Here is a 23,344-nt window from a genome sequence, read left to right as displayed (position 1 = left end):
GTAAATTAAGTGGTTTTCTAAAAAATCAGTGTCTGTCATTTCCAGTGGTGCAACCAGTTAGTAAAACCACCAAAGTTTAACCATATATTTGTTATCTCTCTGTTTTCTATTTTGTTTTGACGTATCTAGATGGTTAAATTTGTGTTCAATTGTTACAAATAGAAAACAAAGTTATGGTATCTGCATAATAGGGAAATTATTGAGTAGGCTTATTTATTGGTTTATTTTTCCTTAGTTTGTTGTTTTATGATAAATGAGAACAAGGCCCTACATTAGTCCACTAACATGCTATTCTACTTTCGTCCAGGAGGTGGCAGTGCGTGTACAGATTTACTTATTTCTATAACAGGCTCATGTAAATCCTCAGTCTGTTTAACGGCGAATAAAATTGTTTTTATTTTTACACAAATACCCCCAAAACATGTCCAGTGCACCTCTGATATTTACAGAAAGAAATAGGCTACTTGGTGTCTGGCGTTTTCGCAAAATTAATATTCATAGGTTTAAACCGTTTAGTGGGCCAAATGATCTTGTCCAAAGATGCGTTCTCCAGAAATATTTGTATGTAAGTTTCATTACTGGCACATTATTAGCAGTGTTGCTATAAGTTTATTAATGTAATGAACAAAATGGCTACTTCCTACGATTTTAAAATGCTGGGTTGTTTGGGTGTTTAAGTTAAATATGGACAAATTCCTCCTTTGGTTTTAAATGAAACATGTCCGTATTCGACCCAGGAATTGGTTAATTAAAATAACCTACTATGAGTTAATTTAAACACAACCATGAGTTAAAATGATCTAGCTTTTATTTGTATTTAATTAATATGTAGATCAGTTTGTACTGTAAATAGCCTACACTTCGTTTCTAGATACATATAAACACACATTGGGCTTTTGTCCTGTGGTCATGCACTTGACCCTTTGTCTGAACTCCTGAACAGCTGCTCCGTCACGAGCTCTTCTGATAGGCTACTCTCTGTTAATATTAGAAATATTAGTTAACATTAAACATCGGGTCTGAAATTGTCAAAATTGTTGGGACTTTAGTTAAGAGATGAATTAAGTTAAAACAAATGAAACGCGTAAATGGTTATTTTCCCAGGAATTAAGCTATAATGTATTCTTTTATCTTTAAAATGCAATGCGTTTCGTTTTCAATTTCAAAGCTTTTAAAGTATATTAAACTTTATTATTTCGTTTCTGTATAACGAATGTTTGTTTCGGGGATCCAACGAATACTCATCATATAAGCCGGTAAATGTTTTTATTATTATGTAAAAATAAAAAGAGTAAAAAAAGGTTTATTTCTTTTTTGTCTATACAGATATGATTATTTAATCAACGAAACTGAATAACATATAGCTACATTTGACATTAAATGATGGTTAAAGTAATGTAGGAATGATGAACATCACTTGTAAAATATATTCATGAAATCAAGGTCGTTTTACTTAAAATATACAAAGTGTAATAATAAATGAAGCATAATAATATATAATAAAAATACAGATTTAGTGAATTATTTGTAAAAAAAAATATAAAAAGGGAAATTGTTTTCTGTTTTACAAATGATTGTTTTTTATTTCAGAATGGACACAAATTATATTGCCATTTTCTATATATTTGTAACACATGCTAACAATAATAATACTAATAATAACAATAATTAAAATATTAATTATTATACAAATAAGGCGAATACCACTTAAAAACAGCCTATAATTTAAATAGTAAATCAAAGGCCCGTTGCTATATATTAAACGCTATATTGTAAGTTTAAACATCTTAATTTAGTAATCTTGTTATATTATATTTCAGCACGTGTTATCATTATTAAACTGCATGCAAATTAGATCATAATTCGCACAAAAAAAACAGATACTTTTGTTAATATTAATTAAATTTTTTCTTTGCCATTTTGCCAAGCACCTTTACTGTTAAACAAAAAACAAAACACTAAATCTAAAAGCGTCTGTTAAATGAATAAATGTAAATGTTTTAAACAACACAACGCGTCAGTTTCCCGTCACATTAAAAGCGCTTGATGATTTCCGGTCAAGTTCATGTTCACAGTGCGTGCATCTCATGTAAAGGCCTATGTTCATGATTAAAGACACAGAATTGCTCTTATACAATATTAAAGCATGAATGTTAAACACATAGTCTTATAGAATAGCCTACATACAACGATCTAATGGAAAACATGATCACACCCAGCAAACATTAAAAACAAACTATGATTTAGAATTGATCAATCTAACCTTATGAACAGAAACCTTCCCTATATTTTATTGATATATTGTGTATTTACCTTAAGAACAGAAGAGAGGAGAGGAGGTCTTGTGGTGGTCCTGTCTGATGATTTTGTTGAGATTTGAGGAGCAGACGCTGTGAGACAGGGTGTCGGTCTGCTGTTTGAGGTTAAGGTCATGAGGTCAGCAGACAGACAGCAGTCAGGGCTTTGCACTGCATAACACATTGGGTGTCATATGGAGGGCAGAAATTGGGTGGCATAAATAATATCATTTATAAATCCACAATTGTGTTATACAGCCCTTTCTTTCTTTAAAACATATACACATTGTTTTTAAAAGATTGATGTTGTCATGCAGACGAATGTTTAAATATTGTGATGACTGTGATCTTTTTTTATGCTACAAACCTGTTGTAACAACATATTTAAATAATACACAACAATTTACATTTATTAAAATCTGAAAAATATTCAGTATTCAATAAATATTATTAATTTTAATGCAAGTAACCGATTATATTCATGCACTTTGTAAATAAATAGGGGTGTTACATCAAGTTCATAGTGCAAATATAGCTACTGTAAAAAGTTAAGGACCGTATTCACAGCATAATCAAATCTAGATTACCTTTAATTCTAACTACCCTTAAAAATTATTATTATTTTTTACTACAGTTAAAACAAAACAAAAAACATGGTTACTGTAGTAAAACAATGGTAACCACAAAATAACCATAGTTTTCAAAAACCATAAAACCATGATTTTGCAGATATTAATCAATACACCAACAAAAAACATGGTTACCACAATAAGACCATGGTTAATTTTTGTAAGGGTGTAAGATCTGTCTGTAAAGGTTTGTTTGATTATCATTTAGAGGATTATCAGTAAAACATTTCGTGTTTGATTTGAATGAATTTGAGATGATAAGTCATTTTACTGTTTTAAAGGCTCTTTCTTAAACCCCAGGCTTTCTCTCCAAAATCCCAAATTGAGAACTGTGGTTGCCATATCAACCGGCCACCTGACGTGTTACTGTGGCAACAGCAGTATTAGACAGAAACCGCTTATTAGATGTCCCATCTAAGGGTACGAAGGAGGGGGTGGTGATGGGGTAAAGGTGGAGGGGGGTGTATGGGGGCACATCTATTAAATATAAATAAAACAAGAAATAGCACAGTAGAGCAGGAATATAAGAAAAAAAGATTAAAATAAGCTTGTTTTTTTTATTTCATGGCTTTTAGCAAGAGGATATTAATACCTAAAGAGACTACTAACCTTTAAACTGGTTTACTGTCTCAAGTACAGGAGTGAGAGTACCAGTGATGTGGAGAGGTGTGACATTTGTGTCCCAAGAAAAAAGCAGTGATGAAGTGTACTCAAGGGTCAGTGGGCTAACATAATAACAGAGGTGTAAGTGCCACACATGCATATTGGCCAGGATTAAGAATTAAAGTATATTGACTGTGCCCGCTCTTATTTCATGATTGCTGAACATTCAAATATTTAATTTGATAACAGTGCTGCTGGTCAGTATTTCAGCTCAGTGCTGGCTGTATCTTCTTCAACGACAGCATCAACTTTACATTATTTTATATATTAATCTTCATTTTTAATCTGAAGTTAATGTTCCTTAGGATATCTGTGATTGGTTATTGATGTGACTTTTACATCTTGCTACATTTAACTAGATTCTTATGAGAATTTATTGTCTTATAGGCAAACACGGGCAAACCATAAATAAAGTAGTTTGCATATAATGTGGAAGCGGTTGCTGCTAAAAAGCCAAATGAAGAATTAACATATCCAGCGCCCGCGTGTGTGTGTGTTTAGCATGTTGTGGTAATTAACCCACATTAGATTAATCTATGAGGGTGGCATTTGTATCACAATGAAAACTGTGACCCCCAAGCACTGCCGTGGGGCAAATAGACATATAGAGGTCTGGCAGCAGGCCAGACACACACACACACACACACACACACACACACACACACACACACACACACACACACACACGTGCGCATGCATGCATACAAAACACATATGCATTTACACAAACAAACAAGATCCACAGTTTTAAAATTCAGATGCACCAATTGCAGAATTTACATTTAACAGTCTTCACTTTGCTATTTTTTTTTTGTTTATATAGTAACATGAGATATATATCAGTAATGTCATTTCTTGAGAATAATACATTTATTGTAGTGCTTGATACACTGACTCTCAAGGAAACGTTTGAAAATATAAGAAATCTTTGGTGAACGTTCCCACTTGGATTACCCTAATGATTTCTTTCTGAAAGATTCAAATCCAGTGGATTTACCTGCTATTGCAACTTCACCCTGGATAATAGCGACTGGATTTAAAGCTGTTGTGTTCTGTTATCCTCTGAAGATCCTGAACACAGGTTTTCCACATTGGAAAATAAATAGGATTTCCCCGCGGACATTTCTCATTGCACTTCTTTCCAGAATATCATTGCAATTTTTTCATCTAAGAAATAGGGCCCTATCTTGCACCCAGCGCAATTGACTTTGTCAGTGACGCATGTATCATTCGTATTTTGCGCCGGCGCACAGCGGGGTTTTTCCCTCCACAGATGCACGTCAGCAAACTAGGGAATTAACTTGCGCTCCCTGGGCGGTTCAGCGCAAAAAGGAGGCGTGTTGCGGCGCAAACCATCTCTTATGCTATTTTGCAGTTTCAAAAAACAATTGCGCTACTAACCAAAAAAAACTAGTCTAAAGTCAGTGGCGCGTTGCGCGTGGTTCATTATGCTATTTTAAGGGCGCATGCTTGACCATAATGTATAGCGTGCACAACGCGCATACACTTTGCTTATCTAATCTACACAGATGCAACAGTTATTTTTGCAAATCATAAATTGTTACACTTAAAAATATTAATACACGAGATAAGGGGAATCATAGTGGTGAGCATTGTGGTGATAGTTTTTATTTATTCTCATGCAAATAACGATTAAAATATTTTCATAACTTTGTTGTGTGGCTGTATTACGTTTATGTTATGTAAATAATAGTTAAAATGTTTTCATAAGAAACCTTAATGTATATGAACTTGATTTGTAAGAGTACTTTGGGGTTGGACCTTGCTTGCGTTTCTTGGGTCCGATTTCAAAGCCCCCAAACCCTTTCAGCGGTGAGGGTGGACGCAGCGATGTCCTCTGCTGGCGTCAAGTCCTGAGGCAGATCCACCTCCCGTTACACGGCGTGCCCGATTTATGCTGGCAAGCGTGGGATTCCCCCGTACAAGGACGTCGGTCTCCTCGGCTGTGAACCGCTCCTGGCGTGCGCCTGGTAAATCCGTCATAATAATAGCAACCCGCCATGGAACTTGCGCCCTTGCGTTTAAAGGGAATGTTGGCTAGCGTTCTGATTGGTTTATTTGACGTTACGCCCAAACCACACCTATGAATAATGAACCTACTTCAGACCAACCCCTTATTGATTTGCGCCCGGCACAAGAGTTATTTCTCACGCCGGGAAAATAGCAACAGCGCCCAAGATCCGCCCACAAACTCACTTGCGCGTTGCGCTTCGCACTTGCGTTTCAGATCGTTAAAATAGAGCCCATAGTGTTTATGCAAAGTGGTGAAAAATACCTCCTAGAACTCTCATCTACCAATGATATCTGCTTCTCGTGTGTTTGTAGAGCAGAAAATATTGTTTGACAAACAAATAAATCCATCATGAGACATGAAATTACAGATTTAATTTAACACGGACAAGAAATGCTGCTGTTACGCAAACCATCCTTTGGCTTAAACCATGCAACTTTACACATTGTACAGACTGGTTCATATTAATAATTCAAGTGAATTTTTGATTTACCTGTTTTATTATTAAAGATTTAAAATAATATTTGATTTTGCAATCTTTTTATACCACAGATTTTGATGTGATTTATAACCCATACAACTTAATAATAGCAAAAATATTTTGTGATAATCCTTTATTGCATATGTGAGGAATGCATCCTTACTAGTTAGGACTAACTGTTGGACAAACTGAATAATATAATGTGTGGTACAGATAGTTTTAGAAAAACACACTTTACATATACTTCCAAGTTTGCATAAATAATGTGCATTAAAATAAACATAAGGTAATTAAATTAATCACGTTTATCAAAGCTGAAATTTTTGTATTATACTGTGTATTATATATTTTGTAATTATTTATTCTAAAATCATCATTATTGATGACTGTAATATATGTCTGAAGCTATAAACAATAGTATACCAATGTAGATATTTTTACAGCTGGCTGCATTTTAAAAACAGGTTATCATGTTTGTATTGATGTTAACATTAAATGTATTGTTTAATGAAGGTTGTAAATAAGATTTTAATAAAGGTTGTATTCTGGTTAAAAATTCTCAAATATCAAAGCATCCATTAGGGGGCGATACAGAAGCACCTGCCCCTCCTTCATGCTGCTTATATGCCCCGTTAAAGCTGATGATCGACCACATTTATATAGATTACTCCTAGAAGTGATTTAAGATTAACATATTATTAACACTTTGTGAATCATAGTGTAATCATGCATTTTTTGTGCAAAAACATATTTATTCATAGACAGCATTTAAATCACAGTTTTGCTTAATGTATATTTGCAAATATATATAAAAAAAAGGATGCAGGTTGCTAGTTGTACAGGATTTGTGAACGGTGCACATCTAAACTTGTTTCATTGTTTAAGTAAAAAAAGAAGTAAACAGAAAACCTCATTTTGTGTGAGGACCAACCTGAAGTCATGTCAATCTCTCTGCAAACTACAGCTTGGGTGCAGGAATCAGAACTTGTATAAAGCAGTTCAGTGGTCCATTTGTACTTGATAAAAAAACCCACGAAGGCTGGTCAATGAAACGCTATTATTGGTTTATGCTGGAAACTATTTGCTGATCTGTACTCGTGGATAAACAATGATTACTGTAATAATTGCATGCAAATAATAAGAATCCTGCACCAACATTTTGAAGTTTTTCTTAATTTTTTTTAGAACAAAAGCTATTGCAATTAAATAGTTCACATATAGATTTTATTATACATTTTATGCAAATACAAAGCATTTTTCAAAATTGGGGTTTATTTGCATATAGCAAACGTATATCGTGACAATGGGGTGACCATTAGTAAATAAAAAAGAACCATACATGCTGTTTTTCATATAAATAAATCTAAAGTAGAATGCATTTGCTTGATACGATTTTTAATCATTTTTATTCAGTGCGTTGATGTTTCGTGAGTTCAAGTTTGAAAAAGCCATTTTCGCACTTGCAACAACCTCTACATACAGTATAAAAACGAAAATTCATGTGCATATTAAAAAGTTTATATTTTTGAAATGCAGTGTCTGTTTATGACAAAACGGAAACGATGACCATAGCTGCTCGAGAGCCATTCAAGCACGCGCTTGCACGGACGGACACACACACACACACACACACACACACACACACACACACACACACACACACACACACACACACACACACACACACACACACACATACATACACACACACATATTCACAGAGAGCACAAAAGAATTATCATGACAAAAGACACAAGTAGAGAGAAAAACACTTCAACACTTTCTTCTTTCATGTAGAAGTTTTAATGGAAACAATTTTGTTCTTGCTCGTGCACACATCAGGTTCAACATATGTCATGTGTTAGCCTACTGGAAAAATGTTGATGCAAATTTTATTGAGATGTAGATATGACAATGCTTCTTGATTATCAGAAAATCCAAGATTTTGCATATATATTTTATTCATATAAACTAGACATGTCTTCCTCTCAAATGTTATAGAATTGTAGACGTTCCTTTTTATTTCTATTTTATAATAGAGTAATAATGCATATATAAAGTAAAATAAAAATATGTATAATATAAATAATAATAGTCACAAGTATATAAAAATGCTTTCATTTACGCAACGCTTTGGGAGAAAAAGATTCACCAATTCACAATGATGAAAACATTTATTATTTTATAGAATTTAAAAAGTGCATAATTTTATACATGTCTTAATAACAACAACTGCGCATTGCATTACAGAACCTCCTAATCCGATACTTATAAGAATACAGTTTGACGTTTTTGTTTATTTGTAATATACAATAATTCAGTTGCATTCATAATCAATATTCAGCAAATGAATCGGTACTGTATATTAATCACAAATTCACTTCTCGCAGTAGTTTAAAGCATTGATTCCCAGTACAGAAACAGTTTTTATCTAAATGTTTCTTAATGTTATAGAGCATGCATTTTGGATTTTATAATAACAACAGATTATTAGAACAACAACAACAACGCGTTTCCTTGTATAATGCATTCATGACTTCGCTATTACCTGTTCTCATCAAATTGATCCTAATCATTTTATAAATTCTGTTGCTTTTATCTCAAATCTTATTAAATGGGAACTTTTATTTGTTATTCTTTTTTTTATTTATGCATGTAAAAAATATAAAATTGGCCTATAGTCTAATTCCATCACTCCCCAGCCCCCCTCCTCACTCCGCATCCCTCCTCCCTCTTTCCCATCGCGGAATCTTATTGATCCAGGAGGAGCTAATTATCTCTTCCCCTCGTGACTGTGTAATCAGCACATGCGCAGTCTGTTAATTCCAGCCATTTTTTTGCAGGAAAGTAATTAGCAGGAATAAAGACCGGACTGATTTTTTTCACTCTCTCCTCCTTCCTCGCACAGAGCCGAGGCGCGTCCGTCGTCTGCATTACAACCAAAAAACAAAACCCCTTTTAAATGCTTTAAGAAACAGTAAAATACCTCTTTTAACTTCAGCACCATGATGTCTAGAGCAGAGTGAGCGCGTGCATCTGTGCGAATGGGATCTATAAGCGTGTTTACTGGAATACAAAGCAACGCATCCAAATGTAAGTTTGTATCTAATGACTGCTGTGCGTATTTACAGTCCGGTCGCCGCGCGCGTTATGCATTTCACGTCGTGTTTACATACGCACTGAATAATATCAACTATGCATAATGTATGATTGTTTAGAAGAGATTCTTATTGTTATTACTGAATACTTACGGTGTCATGTCATATGTAGCCTAGTCTCAAATGTAAAGCGCACCCGATTCACTTTCTGGACCTTCGGAGTTCAGATTGAAGTTACAAAAACTGGTCTCGTGTGCTCCTACCTGTTTTCGCCAAGAGTTGTCGAGTTCTTGATAGTTGCAAAAAATGAGGATAAAGAGGAAAAGATAAAATGACGTCCTCGATAGGCTTGCCTTTGGTTTCTCCGTGCATGTGGTTTTGATGCGTGTCGTGAAACACCGATGCATTACGCGGTGTTGGAAAACATCATGCTTCGCTTTGACCGAATGCATCAGTATTGACACGCGCTACGGGAGGCGCCCGTTAATCCCCGTGCGTCCGTGCAACGTTACAAAGTATCCGACTGATGCTGCTGTTGGAAAGCCCCTTGCGTCTTCAGATTTGCGCATTGATTTTTCTACAAACTTACGTGGACGGGATGTAACTTTTTGCGTTTTTATGATAGCAAATGGCTACACTGTTAAAACATATTTTATAAAGTATTGAAACGAAGGTGGTTATATGTGCTGGGCATGCTTGGTTAATCCTGATTGGACTCCTTCGCTGTGTGTGTGTGTGTGTGTGTGTGTGTGTGTGTGTGTTTACTTGGGAGATACACTTGGTAGCCTTTTGATGGAATGGCCCTTGAAAGTTAAAAAGATTTATAAATGCAGTAAATAATGTTTTTTTTAATGCAGATGGTTTGGGGTTGGATTTCTGTTATGGTCAGTAAAATATATTTATATTAATACAGTGCTTTACATAAAAACAATACTAATACTTAATACTAATAAGTATATGGTTGGTATATTAATTAGTAGGCCTATACATGTTAATTCTCTGTGTGTGTGTGTGTGTGTGTGTGTGTGTGTGTGTTAGGCGTTTTTCAGTTTTTTCATGTTTTCTTGCTTTTGCAATTCTTATGTTGTCACAAATAAATGTAATTATTTTGGTGTAAGAAGTAACTATGCTTACATGCACATATATCACATCTTAAAAACAAGGCTTGGGAGAATTTCTTTTTTTTCTTTTGGTTAATTTTTTTTCTTTTGTTTAGAGACTGGACAGATTGATTAATTTATTAACTTACATAATGTCAGAGTGTTTCTTATAAATAACATGGACATAACAAGCTACATTTCTAGCTGTAAATTCAGTGACTGGTTCGGCTACAAAGATCGTGTGTAGTGCTGTGCGAAAATAAACACTGTGCTTCAGGAGCAGCAGAAATAAATAAAGAAACACACACACGCAAGCAAGCACACAAGATGGTGTGGGGTGAAAGAGGATTGGATCACAGGTCAGAGGTCATGGAGTTAGGCAAAAGGGTGAAAGGAAGAAGATTGCATGAAAGAAAACAGGGTGAAAAGATAAAACTGGGCTCCACTGGGTAGTGTTGTCAAACACAGAGCGATCGGCCAATAAGAGTGGTGTGATTTTAAAAATGTGTTTAATTGAATAAACATTTAGATATTTTAATAACACTTGCAAAAATGTTATGCAAAATATACGTTACTTTATCATCTTTTGTATGTAAAGAAAATGACAAAATTTTATGGTGTGTCAAGGTTGTTTAACCGATAGTTTACCACTTTGCAGTAGTTTTTTGTAAAGTTGTGACATTGTGTTGTTTTTAAATCAGGTGATGTAAAATCTAAATGATAATTGTGTGTTTGTTTTTGTGTGTGTCTGTGTGCACACATTGCCTTTAGGGTTTGACTTTTTCTGTTTATCATAATAATAGCTGAGATTGTGAAGAAGTGAGGCACATGGGCTGATCAGTCACCAACACACACACACACAACACACACACACACACACACACACACACACACACACACACACACACACACACACACACACACACACACACACACTGACACACACCCGGAGAACAATACATGAGGCCCAGCCTGTCAGTTCAGATTCAGCTCTCCATCCACGCCTTAAACAGACTGTGTGTGTTTGTGTGTGTGTGTGTGTGTGTGTGTGTGTGTGTGTGTGTGTATGAGAGAGAGAGAGAGACAGAGAAAGAGAGAGAATAGAGGACGATCAGTGGCTTAGACTTACCTCTGTGCAGCTGTCATCTCTCTCCAGATTTTACTGCAAATATTGGACTTTATTACACTGTCTGTCTGCCTCATTTCGGACAGGAGGAGGTGTGTGCTGTTTGCCGTGCCTGTTAAATATATAGATTGAAGGTATAGTTTATAAAAGGTGCATAAACTCCAATCATGCAAAGGTCAGTGTGATTGTTGAGCACTTTTACTTGGAAATGGACTATGAATGGAGAAACAAGGCCTGCAGACAGATTGAGAGATTTTCCTGAGAGCAAACAGTGCTGAAATGTATTTTACTTTATATTTAAGAAAAAAAATTATGTTTATTTTCATTCAGAGAGAGAGAGAGAGAGAGAGAGAGAGAGAGAGAGAGAGAGAGAGAGAGAGAGAGAGAGAGAGAGAGAGAGAGAGAGAGAGAGAGAGAGAGAGAGAGAGAGAATGATTCTTTGACTTCCTTAAGAAAAACGTGATGTCATTTTTACAGTTCTGTATTAGTATTTGGGTAATAAATATGACCTATCAAACTATAGCAGCAGTATTTTTCTGTGAGATATATATTTATTCCATTCATGAGTTGTCTAATTGTTGTACAAGTGTTAAAATTCACATTGTGAAGGTGTAGAATATTTACATAAGCTGCAAATTGGTCATTAAAATATAAACTTGAAATCTGTTATCAACTTATGTGGCTCAGTTTGTAAAGCATTGTGTTAGCAGTGCAAAAAGTCACAGGTTCAATCCCACACACACTGATGTATAAAAATGTATAGACAGAATTAATGCACTGTAAGTCTCTTTAGATAAAAGCATCTGCCAAATGCATAAATGTAAATGCAAACTACCCATTTTGAAGTCGGTAATTATTCTTCAATGTGAAGTCGCCGTGAGGTCACAGCTTGTGTTAAAGCCTGGGTTATTTATTTTCACTGATTATGAAAAAATTGCTGTACCATTTTTGATTTGTATTAAGCCGGGCAGCTCTGCTGTTGTTTTGCATGTAATTCAGCTCTTGTGCATTTGGATCATCATCTCGCTGAATGGAGTTAATCTTGCAAAAAATGTTTTTTCCTCCCAATCTTTCTCATTTCACAGTGCATATAACTTGTGTAATGAATACAGAATATACATGAATAATCCTTACAGATAATTGCTTTAGAGCGCACTTCCACTTTCCATTCGATATGTACGCGTTATGAATATTAGACTGCGGAGGAGCGGTGCAGCGTGTGTTTTGAAGTGTTTCACACACATTGTCAGTGGCATAAGATGAAGTAAAATGAGGAAGAAGTCTTTCAGTGTAGCATTGATCTTATAATCCCGCCGGATCGTGCTGCAGTTTAAATCAATACGTTTACACCACACTCAGATTTAGAAACTGAAATGTGTGTACTGTAAGTCTCTACTGTAAGTCTGTAGCATGTCGATTAGTTTGTGACAGAATGTCTGATTGTGAAAAGTTTCCTGTATCACTTGCTTCTGTCAGTCAGAACCCTACTATAAAAACAGCTTAAGCAGGTTTTAGTTGGTTAAGGTGACGGTAGCTGGTTTAAGCTGGTCCTCCCAGCCTGGCAAAGCTGGTGGGTCAGTTGGTCTTTCAGCCTGACCAGTTTAAAAAGTGACATGCATCTAAACCAGCTTGCTAAGGCTGGGATAGTATACATGGTTTTATCTGTTTAACCTAAAGTTTTTGACTGCTAAGAGAAAGGAATTAATATAAACAAAATGCATTTTAAAGGGGACAGCTGTCACAATCCTGTCTTGATGTCAGCTTTATCTTTTGACCTTTAATCCTGTATTTGTGTGTTACTTCCTTGAATGTCGTGCAGGAAACACATCAGCATTTTCTCAAAATCATGTTTTGCATTTTGTTTGACTTTAAGGACCTTTTTTAAAAAAACACCGGTTTTCTTTGAAAATGATGTTTTAAAAGTGCAATTTTCCAAGAAAATGATCCCAAATGATATACAAGTCAGATCTCCCCACACTCGCACCCTCTCGGTCTTTCTTTTATTCTTTCTCTCTCTTTCTTTTGAAGTTTGCCTCTTGAATGGGCTAGTGTCTCTAATGGAAATAGGGCATTAAATCAAAGATCAAAGACGTGCACACAGCAGAGAGGACAGCTGTCTAAATACAGTGGGAGAAAATGTGTATGTGTTTGCGTGACTGAGGGAGAGAGAGAGGGCGTGCGGTTAGTTTTGGTTTGGTCTGATGTGATACAGTCGTTTTACAGTATAACCCTTGTAACAGTTTTGATTGTCGTGCATTCATGCAAAGTCTGTGCACACACTTGAGTCTTTTCAAGTTGTGCATCATTTTTTTACTTGAATACTGGCTACTTTGTACACAGCAAAAAAAAAAAAAATTGTCTATTTGAAAAAATATCTAAGTTTTACATATAAAACAAAGATTGTGTAACATAATAATATTTGGTAATATTGTGTGTTTTATAGCTCAATTGGTAGAGCATTGTGCTGGCAACACAAGGTCATGGGTTTGATTCCAAGGAAACACTGATAAAAATATAGATTAAATGCACTGTAGGTTGCTTTTTCAAACGCATAAATATAATAAGACATTTTTAAGTTTAATCATGAACTTCATGAAATTAGATATATTCTGTCCCGTGATGTACTTCAGTATTTTGCATGTAAATTTTAATCTGTCACAAAAAATATATAGGGTCTAAGAATGTAGTTTTCATATTTCAAAACATTTTAGCAGTAATAATAATGGACTGACAGTAATTTATTAATTTGTGTCAAGAGTATGCAGCAAACCGTTGACACCTAGTGGCCGTTGTTGGTAAAACTACTAAAAGTGTGACACAAACCTATTTTTTGTGATAATTTTATGTATAAAATATATACTTTATTGCATTATTTAATTTTATTTTTTAAACTTTAAAGTGTCTTCCTTAAAAGAAGACCAAGATAAGGCTTCTAGATAAAAAAGCCAGACTTTTATTAATTTGAAGATCTATATCACCTTTTTGACCCCCTACTCAAAAAGGGCTGCGCTAGTTAAGGGGTTAAGAAATTAAAAGCATTTTAAAATATACACTGTAAAAAAATACTTTGCAGACTTAAATTTTTTTGTTAAATCAACTCAAATTTACAAGTTATGTCAACAGAGATGAATTGTCACAACTTATAAAATATAGTTGAGAAAAGTCAACTTAATATTATAAGTTATAACAACTTACCTGTAGTTGTAACAACTCATCTCTAGTCAAGATAAATAATAGTAAGTTTAAATGACTTGTAAATTTGAGTTGATTCAACAAAAAATTTTAAGGCAGCAAAGTATTTTTTACAGTGTATATTTTTGCAGTGTAATTTAGTTATGTCACAGTGTATTAGACATATGCAATAAAGCATGTTTCATACGGGTTCCTTATACAGTACTGTATGGATCTGTATGTTTGCTATGATATGAGTGTACATTACTTCTAACAGGAAGCTGAGATCCTGAATCAGCAGTCTGTGTTGAATGTAAAATCCCTCTGTAAAGCTTGAACACTATGCTTAAAACAGTATACAGTATGTCCTGTATATGCATTGAACCACACTTCATACTGTTTCTTACTGTTACCGTCAAGCAAAGTGTTTCATAACCTCAGTTAAGTGCACTGCAAACAAGAGTTTGTTTTCATTGCAATTGTTGTTGTTACAAGGTTAGTGCTGGGGTTAACTTTGGGGTTAGCAATGTTTGGTCTATTTCTTATCCTAGACATCTCGGTCTTATTCCACACAGAGTGTAATTGGTTTAAGATGTGTCTTGATTCCAGCTGTGTGCCTCCTATCAGGTATCCCAGAGAGATGGGTAATTAACCTAACTGCTAATGAGATACATCACTAATCACACCACACACACACACGCACAGTTTAACACAGCGAATAAGACGACACATTCATCGATCTGTACAGGAAGTGTAGTTTGTTTGTCTGCATGCATGATGGTGCATTTATGAATATGTAAGCTTATTTCAAATGTTATATTTCAAGCATTTACAATCATAAATGAATAGACTGCTATCTTTATCATTTTAAAACCTTGAATTTAACCCTGTAAGTTTGGAACAGTTTTGATCTTAAATCAGCTAATACATCCTTTAGCCTGGTGTGTTAGCATCCCGCTTCGGCTTCCAGTAAGACTCTTAGCATTCACACTATTGATTTTCCCATTAGCACTTTAGCCCCCTCCAGTAGAGAGGATCAGAGGGAGCTCAATATAACAGCTTGAATCAGAGTTGAAGAATCTGCACCTAGAAACGCAGCAATTAGCCCCCAACTCCTATCCGCAAACCCTGTAGTCCCTTAAGACGCTCCCTATGCACATACTTGTTTTTGCACTATTAGAGTAACTTAACATCAGATAAACCCAGTGGTAACTAAATGCACATTTTAATTATTTAACTTCAGCCCACAGCGTAACCACAAAGCAAGGTCGTACTGTACGTTCGCTTGTGTAAAGCGTACGAGAGCGCTGGTCTTCGGGGTGCATCGGAACCGCTGCGTAAAAATGCTTTTGTTAAAGTGAACCACCTTTTGCATTAATGCAAATTGCAATTATTTCAGGCACTAATAGAAGCCGAACGCTGTTGTGAAAGGCTGGTGTAATATAATTCAATTTAATTCACTTCAGCTGCTTCTTGATCAAGGCCTGCGAGGGCCGCGTCTCTTGAGAAACCTGGGTCTAGGCTCAATAGGGAACCTATTCCAGAGGCACTGTTACAGGGCAATCCCCCATAGACAAGGCCCTATGTTCTGCTTAGTTGCCTAAAGGGAAATATAATGCAGATGGAGGGGGAAGGGGAGGCAGAGACAGACAGAGACATTTAATTGAGCAGATCTCGGTGATTCCTGGAATTGTCTCTCATGTAATATTCAGCTCTCGGTAAGTCAGCTTGGCAAAGAGCTATTGATCACTGGCTAGACCTCTCTGCTCACCGTCACCACATGCCTTCTCTCTAAGGAGTGACAGTAATGTTTGTTATGCTATGACAATTAAAAAGTGCCGTGTTTTGCTGAAATTGGTATGTTGGGGTCGGGGCTGTTTTTATACTTTTGTCTCTTCCTGTACTTTTGATGGTGACTGTGTCTCTAGTGCATAAACACTTTAGTGAAGTGCATCAAACATGACTCTGAAAATGTACATATGTACAGTGGCCCAAAAAAGTGTTTGAACAACATGGCCATACATGTAACCCTTATGACTGATCAAATCTTTAGAGTAAAATTAATAATTTCATAATTGATAAATAAAGATGCATAATAAACTACTCCTGTGGTTACTTTGAATTGAGAACGTACCTCATAGATCCATTAAAACTTGAGACCTAGAGATAAAAAATGTCTAATAAGATAAGAATGAATATAATTTTTGCAGAATTCATCAGGTATGCTGTCTCTTACATAAAGGAATGCCGTTTAGATATTTGTCATCTTGAAATATTTTGGTGCCACTGTAGGTTGTCAAGTTCAAGCAGTTTTGATTTCACATTTTCTCTTTTCTTTCTTTCTCTTTCTTTAGGCCAGGGTGGGATGAATGTGCTCAGTAGCTCAGAGGATGGAGTGTTGTGACTCTGTCCCCATCGATGGAGCCTCTGGTCTCCACACACAACAGCCTCCCGGGCTCTGCAGAACACTGGCCCCCAGTCCTTTCGTACTGGCCATAGATCAAGCCATTCATCTGAGCACAACGACTGTATCCAAACAGGGTGGACTAGTGGGCCGTACTGAGGAGAAGGGACTTGAGGAGAGGTATGGAGAAAGAATTAGAGAAAAGCAGGTTGATGAACACTCTACCAGAAAGATGATAAAAGACGAAGGTGTGAGGGAAAAGCACGATGAAGAGGTAGATGAAGATGATGTGAAACCTATTGGAAAGATCTTGTACCAGAACGATGGCTCTGCTTATGTGACAGAGGAAGAGAGTCAGATTTCATGTGGAATTCCCTCCTCCTTGTCAGGTGTCCCACCATCCATCATTAACACGTGTTACGTTTCCTCTTCTCAAAGCCCTGCTCCACATGCTTTTCATGTCTTCCACATGCATCACCTCGACAACAGTGAAAGTTTAGCTCTGATGACCCGCCAATCCAAAGAAAATGCTCCTGACATGGCAGGATTGTCAGAAGCAGAGGTGACACGGTCCGGTCAAACCAAACCCATCCTGATGTGCTTTCTCTGTCGGCTGTCATTTGGTCGATCACATTCGTTTAGGGCTCATGCTTTACGGCAACATAGCATCACCTTTAGTGATGACGAACAGCATTTGCTCTCTTTTAATAACACCTCTGCCATATTACAGCATGCCGGGCCAGGCGACAAGCCACTCCTCTGTTTCCTCGAACCAAAAAGGAATTGCGAGTCTGTGGTACCTCTTAACTCGGCACCACCAACTTCTGGGAAAGAGGACACGGCAAGACGAAAAGAAAATGAAGAGGCTGAGACCTATGAACCGAGACTCCCTCTCCTGCCCTCTCCATCCAGAATCTCCCCTGCTACCTCAGTACCAAGCCCTGCCAAAGATCCCTCAACCCTGGGCAGAGACGGCAAACAGAGAGGAAAGGAGGATGAGATAGAGAAAGATGAAGGATGTAGTGAGGGAGGAGAGAGGAGAATGTGTTTAGAGTTAGGTAGCACTGTGGAAAACAGTGCATACAGTATTAGCAGCAGTAGCAGACAAGAGCACAATACTGAAGCTGCTCTGTCAAACCAAAGCATTTCAAAACCTCCAAACTCTGCAACAATAGCAACCAGCTTTATGAACAACACCAAAACCCTTACAGACTCTGAGACAGAGTGTGGAACAAGCTTTAACTGCCACGACCCTGCACCTGCTTCCCTTGTTGTGGTAAACCCGCCTACTGTCAATACTACTGAACAACTTGCCAACCAAGAGAGTGCCACAGCAACAGAACCAAATGACCAATTAGAAAACGGTAGTGCCGTAGCAATGGAACCAACCACTAGGTTGTCTGATGACGACAGACTACCTATCACTCATTCTGACCTGCCCAATAATCACAGCCAATCCACAGCCCCTACGCTCAGTCCCACCATTATCCAGAGCAGCCAGTCTATTCTTGAAGAAGGGAATTCGGACACGGCCTCTAGAGGAAGGTTGGTAGTGGCCGGTGATGGAGGCTTTGTTGCCATCGGAGATGACGTCCAAGCATCTTACGCTTACGGTGTGCAGGCCTCTATGGCACACACCAGAAACTCCTGCAAGACATTGAAGTGTCCCAAATGCAACTGGCACTACAAATACCAGCAAACTCTGGAAGCCCATATGAAGGAGAAACACCCAGAAACGGAGTCTGGACAGTGTCCGTACTGCAGCAGTGGACAAAGCCACCCACGCTTAGCAAGAGGTGAGACTTACTCCTGTGGCTACAAGCCCTTTAGATGCCAGGTATGCCAGTATTCCACCACCACCAAGGGCAACCTGAGCATCCACATGCAGTCGGACAAGCACCTGAACAACATGCAGAGCTTGCAGACGCAGTCACATGCACACACCCCAGCAGCTCAGCCCAGCCCTTTATCCCATTCACATGCTACCCTCGCTCAGCCCACCCAAGCCAACTCCTCCTCTCCTTCTACACTTCGGGGACGTGCATCATGGCGGTGCGAAGTCTGTGACTACGAGACCAACGTGGCAAGGAACCTGCGTATCCACATGACCAGTGAGAAGCACACACACAACGTGCTTCTGCTGCAGCAGAACCTGGCACACATGCAACGTCAGCGCAAGCACAATGCTACCGAGCTTTACCGGCACTGCCACCCTCAAACCAAACTGCCTGACTCCAGCGATGAGGCCCAACATGACTCGGCACAGAAACTCTTTGAATGCATTCTGTGTGGCTGTTTTTCCTGTGACACTCTTGAAGAGCTAAGTCAACACCTGACCATGCAGCGCTCATTGCCCAACACCTACTGGAGAAGCACAACCGGTGACACCCATCATTGTCGACTCTGCCATTACGCCACTCCTCTGCGAGCTAACTTCCAGCTGCACTGCCAGACAGACAAACACATACAGCGCTACCAGTTAGCCGCACATCTCCGAGAGGCCAGTAGTCACCATGGAAACATTGAAGACGAGGAGGAAGAGTGGCATCTTAGGTGTGTTGCTGCTGGAAACCAGGTGCAGCTAAGGTGCGGTGCATGTGACTATGAAGCCAATAGCTTGGAGAAACTGAAGCTACACACCATGAACTCCAGGCACGAGGCCAGCCTTAGACTTTACAAGGTAAAACCACAAATACAGAAATGTATAAAATGTGGAACTATTTCATCACACTGGTTTTGGATTAAAGTTTGCCTTAACAATTAGATGGTACTGTGCTATAAAATGTATTGCATAATTTTTTTTACTGAAACAAAACAATACAGACGAAAGAAATCAAGTATTTGCTGTACAGCAAGAGATCAAGTTTCATTAGTTATTCCAGCAACCAATTCTCGTATTCTGTTATTCTTGTCAGTAAAATACACAAAAGCCCAAGCTGACCACTATCCCCAAAGCCTGCAAGGCCTCTTTGGTAATTGAGATAGATTGTATGTTATTTTTTCCCTCCGCTAATGTGGTCCATTAACTCAGCACATCTCTAATCAGTTTAGAGTTCTGTAAAACAAGTGGACTGGTGTTTCTCACTGGGCTCTAGCGTATGCGTTCCTGAGTGAATGTTTATGTCATTTTTGATATGATCTGTTTCTGTTTGCTCCAGTGCTTAAGACAAAGGGAGACTTATTAGTGTCTTCTAAAGCGTAAACATGTTAAGTAACATCTACATAGGGGTTTTTACAGGGTTGTATTGATCCTGTATTGATCTAGATTGTGCTGCCCACATTAGAGGAAGTCAAATATTGATCATCTACGACCAGTCTATATTTTGGCTTTCGCTAATGTTCCTAGGCATGTTATTTACTGATGCTGAAATGTGAGCTAGATGAAGAGAATCCAAGTAAACGGAGACTATGTTTTAACCCTTTCCTACTTTGTCCTATTAGGTTTCTTGCTTGTTCTTCTTTCTCCTGATACACTTTTAGGGATTTGTATTCAATTGAATAGCAAACGCACATGCACGCACACCACGAGTGATGTTTTTTCTCAGTATTTGCAGCAGCTGGATGGAGTGGACTCTGAAGGCGTCTGGCTGCACTGCGTGCTGTGTGATTTCTCCACTCGCAGCAGCGTTTCTTTAGTGCGGCACTCGCATTCACTAAGCCACCAGAGAGGGGAGGGGCTGCTCCGAATCCAGCGAATCCAGAAGGGTCTGCAGGACGAGGAGGAGCTCGGTGCCATCTTTACAATCCGAAAAAGCCATGCTCAAGAAAATGGTATGACACAAATACAAATACGCTTTGCAAAATGAAAACTCGATGCGGAGAAACAGAATTGTCCGTGGGAGTGTTGCAGTGCAGTAAAATAGTTACATTCATTGGGAAGGCACGCATGCACTTAATAAAACAATATGTTGGCTTTTTGATATTATATGGTTATAGTCGAAGTCAGGGAGAATTATAAAAGAAACAACAATAAAACAAAAGACTAACAGTCCCTTGTATGTCATGCTTACGGCATTCAGGGCTTTAAAACACACACGAACAACAGATGGAGGAGGGGCTAACAGACACACACACAGTAAAAGCAAAAAGAAAGAGGGCAGATATTTACACTGGGGTAATTGAGAGAAGCGGGTGGCATAGACAATTAGCATTTAGTTCAAACCCAGAATAAGCTTAGCTAATGAACTAACCTTGCTACCCTGCCTGCGAGTGTACAGAGACATTTGTGTGTACATGAGAGAGAAAACGAAGAAGAAAGAGTGTGTGCGTGTGTGTGCTTTTTGTTCAGAATGGTTGGAATTGATTTTGTTAATTGACTTGCCAATAATCACGTTTGTAACATCTTCACTGGCCAGAAAGAGAAAGAGGCTAAAAGAGAGGGTTAGCCAGTCAATGCAGCCAATAAAGTCAGCACCCACTAATGAGGCATGAGTTAATTAACATTCTCCAATTAATGTTTAACCGAGAGACAGAATACAGATACAGATTCCCTAAAGACTGACAGGTTTTACTTCCTATTCAGTCTTGATTTTTATCTGAAATATTGGCAACACTTTACATGAAGGTCCTTTTTTGTACGGATTAGTTAGTTAACGTGAATTACCAATGAATGAATACAGCATTTATTCATCGTATTAATTTTAATTAAAACATTTGCTAATGCATTTATAAACTATGTTATTTAAAGTAGTATCTTTCAACATTAGTTAATACACAATTAAAAATCAATGCACAACCATTTAACATGAACAAAGATTAATAAATGACATACAGTGCTTATCAAATGTATTAATCCACCACCCATACACTGGAAAAAAATGATTCATTCAATTTATTAATTTTTTTAAGGTAAGTGGTCGCAATCAATTTAGTTAAGCTACATTTAAACAAAAGTTTTTGTTTTGTTTTTCACATTTTTTTGTTTAAATGTAGCTTAAATAAATTGTTTGCGACCACTTACCCTAAAAAAATTGAGTAAATTGAAAGAATCATTTTTTTCCAGTGTATTGAAGATTAACAATATCATTTGTTTATATGGTAACCCTTTACAATAAGGTTGTATTTGTTAAAAATTAGTTAATGCATTAACTTTCAATGAGCAACACCTCTACAGCATATTAATTTCAGCATTAACCAATACATTTATAAAATCAAGCATTGTAACGGTTTACATTAATTAATGCATCATAAACTAACATGAATAACTCATTAACTAACATTAACAAGAATTTATACATGTTTAAAAAACGATATTCTTCATGTTAGTTAATGCATTTACTAATATTTACTCAATTAACCTTATTGTTAAGTATGACCGGTTTATGTTTCTGTAAAGTTTAATCCAGCAGTATGTTAAAGATCTTTAGTCACAGTAGTATTTCTAATGCTAAAATATTATATTGCTGTTATCCATGATTTTTTTATTACTGTTTTACAATGTTACGCTTGCTTTATTTCTAATTCAAATTTTGGGTTTGACATTCATCACTCCTGTTCAGCTTATATGTTATCTTAACAACCTATTATTTGATGTATCTTAGCAACCTTAACTTATTATTAATCATTCGTTCATTATATCATTTAGCAACAATAGCATTTAGCTTAATTAACTTGGGTTATTTTGACCCATGCTGGGTAATTATTGGACAGAACACACTGCTGGGCTAAAATTGACCAAATGCTGGGTTGTTTTAACCCAACTGATGGGTTATAATACTCCATGGTTGCATAACAACAACCCAACATTGCGTCATTTTTAACCCAGCATGTGTTCTGTCCAATATTTACCCATTATGGGTTAAAAAGAACCCAACAATTTTTTGAGTATAGTAATATGCCATTGTGCGTTGTATGATCGATTGCTAAAAGTTTCTAAAAGCGTCAGCATAAGGGTAAATGTAAAATGAATCTGCATCAAAATAAGAAAACTGACCTGCAGGTCAGGATGACATTAACAGATGTCAATGTTTATTTTGAGGACATGTTGGTTTACTAATTTTGGTTCACCACCTGATGTTAAATCTGAATCCTAGGAGAATAAGTCAGCAGTCAATGTGTCTTGTCCAATCAATGCTGAAGGCAGTGAATGAACAGGTATTTCAGTGTGAATTTAAACCTGTAGGAACATCGGATCAGCTCCGCTTCTGACCTGCTGGAGTGCCGGCGCTTGAATGGCTGGTTATTGATCTCTTTAGCAACACCAGGGCATTCCCTAATTTATAATCAATACTGGATCAATGTCGCTGAGCATTTGTATATTGATCTCCGGGACGAGTAGGAAGTGTTGATGAAGTGTATGTTGAGTGTACGTCTGGAGTGTGTTAGCATGTGCGTGTGCATCTGA

At 37.2% G+C, this 23,344-nt stretch overlaps 1 protein-coding gene across 1 annotated transcript in view; it reads left to right on the top strand.

Moving 5' to 3' along the window:
• Window positions 1–8,787: 8,787 nt before the first annotated feature.
• Window positions 8,788–23,344, top strand: part of zfhx3a (zinc finger homeobox 3a) — a 31,595-nt gene continuing 17,038 nt past the window's right edge. The window contains exons 1-3 of the mRNA XM_065257870.2: window positions 8,788–9,195; window positions 16,952–19,681; window positions 20,547–20,772. Coding sequence (XP_065113942.1) covers window positions 16,967–19,681; window positions 20,547–20,772 — 2,941 coding nt within the window. The 5' untranslated portion in view covers window positions 8,788–9,195; window positions 16,952–16,966. The remainder of the gene's footprint in view (window positions 9,196–16,951; window positions 19,682–20,546; window positions 20,773–23,344) is intronic.

The sequence above is a fragment of the Paramisgurnus dabryanus genome, chromosome 9 (assembly GCF_030506205.2).
Source record: "Paramisgurnus dabryanus chromosome 9, PD_genome_1.1, whole genome shotgun sequence".
Classification (NCBI taxonomy): Eukaryota; Metazoa; Chordata; class Actinopteri; order Cypriniformes; family Cobitidae; genus Paramisgurnus; species Paramisgurnus dabryanus.
The sequence above is the reverse complement of the archived record's forward strand: the minus strand, read 5'-3'. Positions and strand labels throughout refer to the sequence as shown.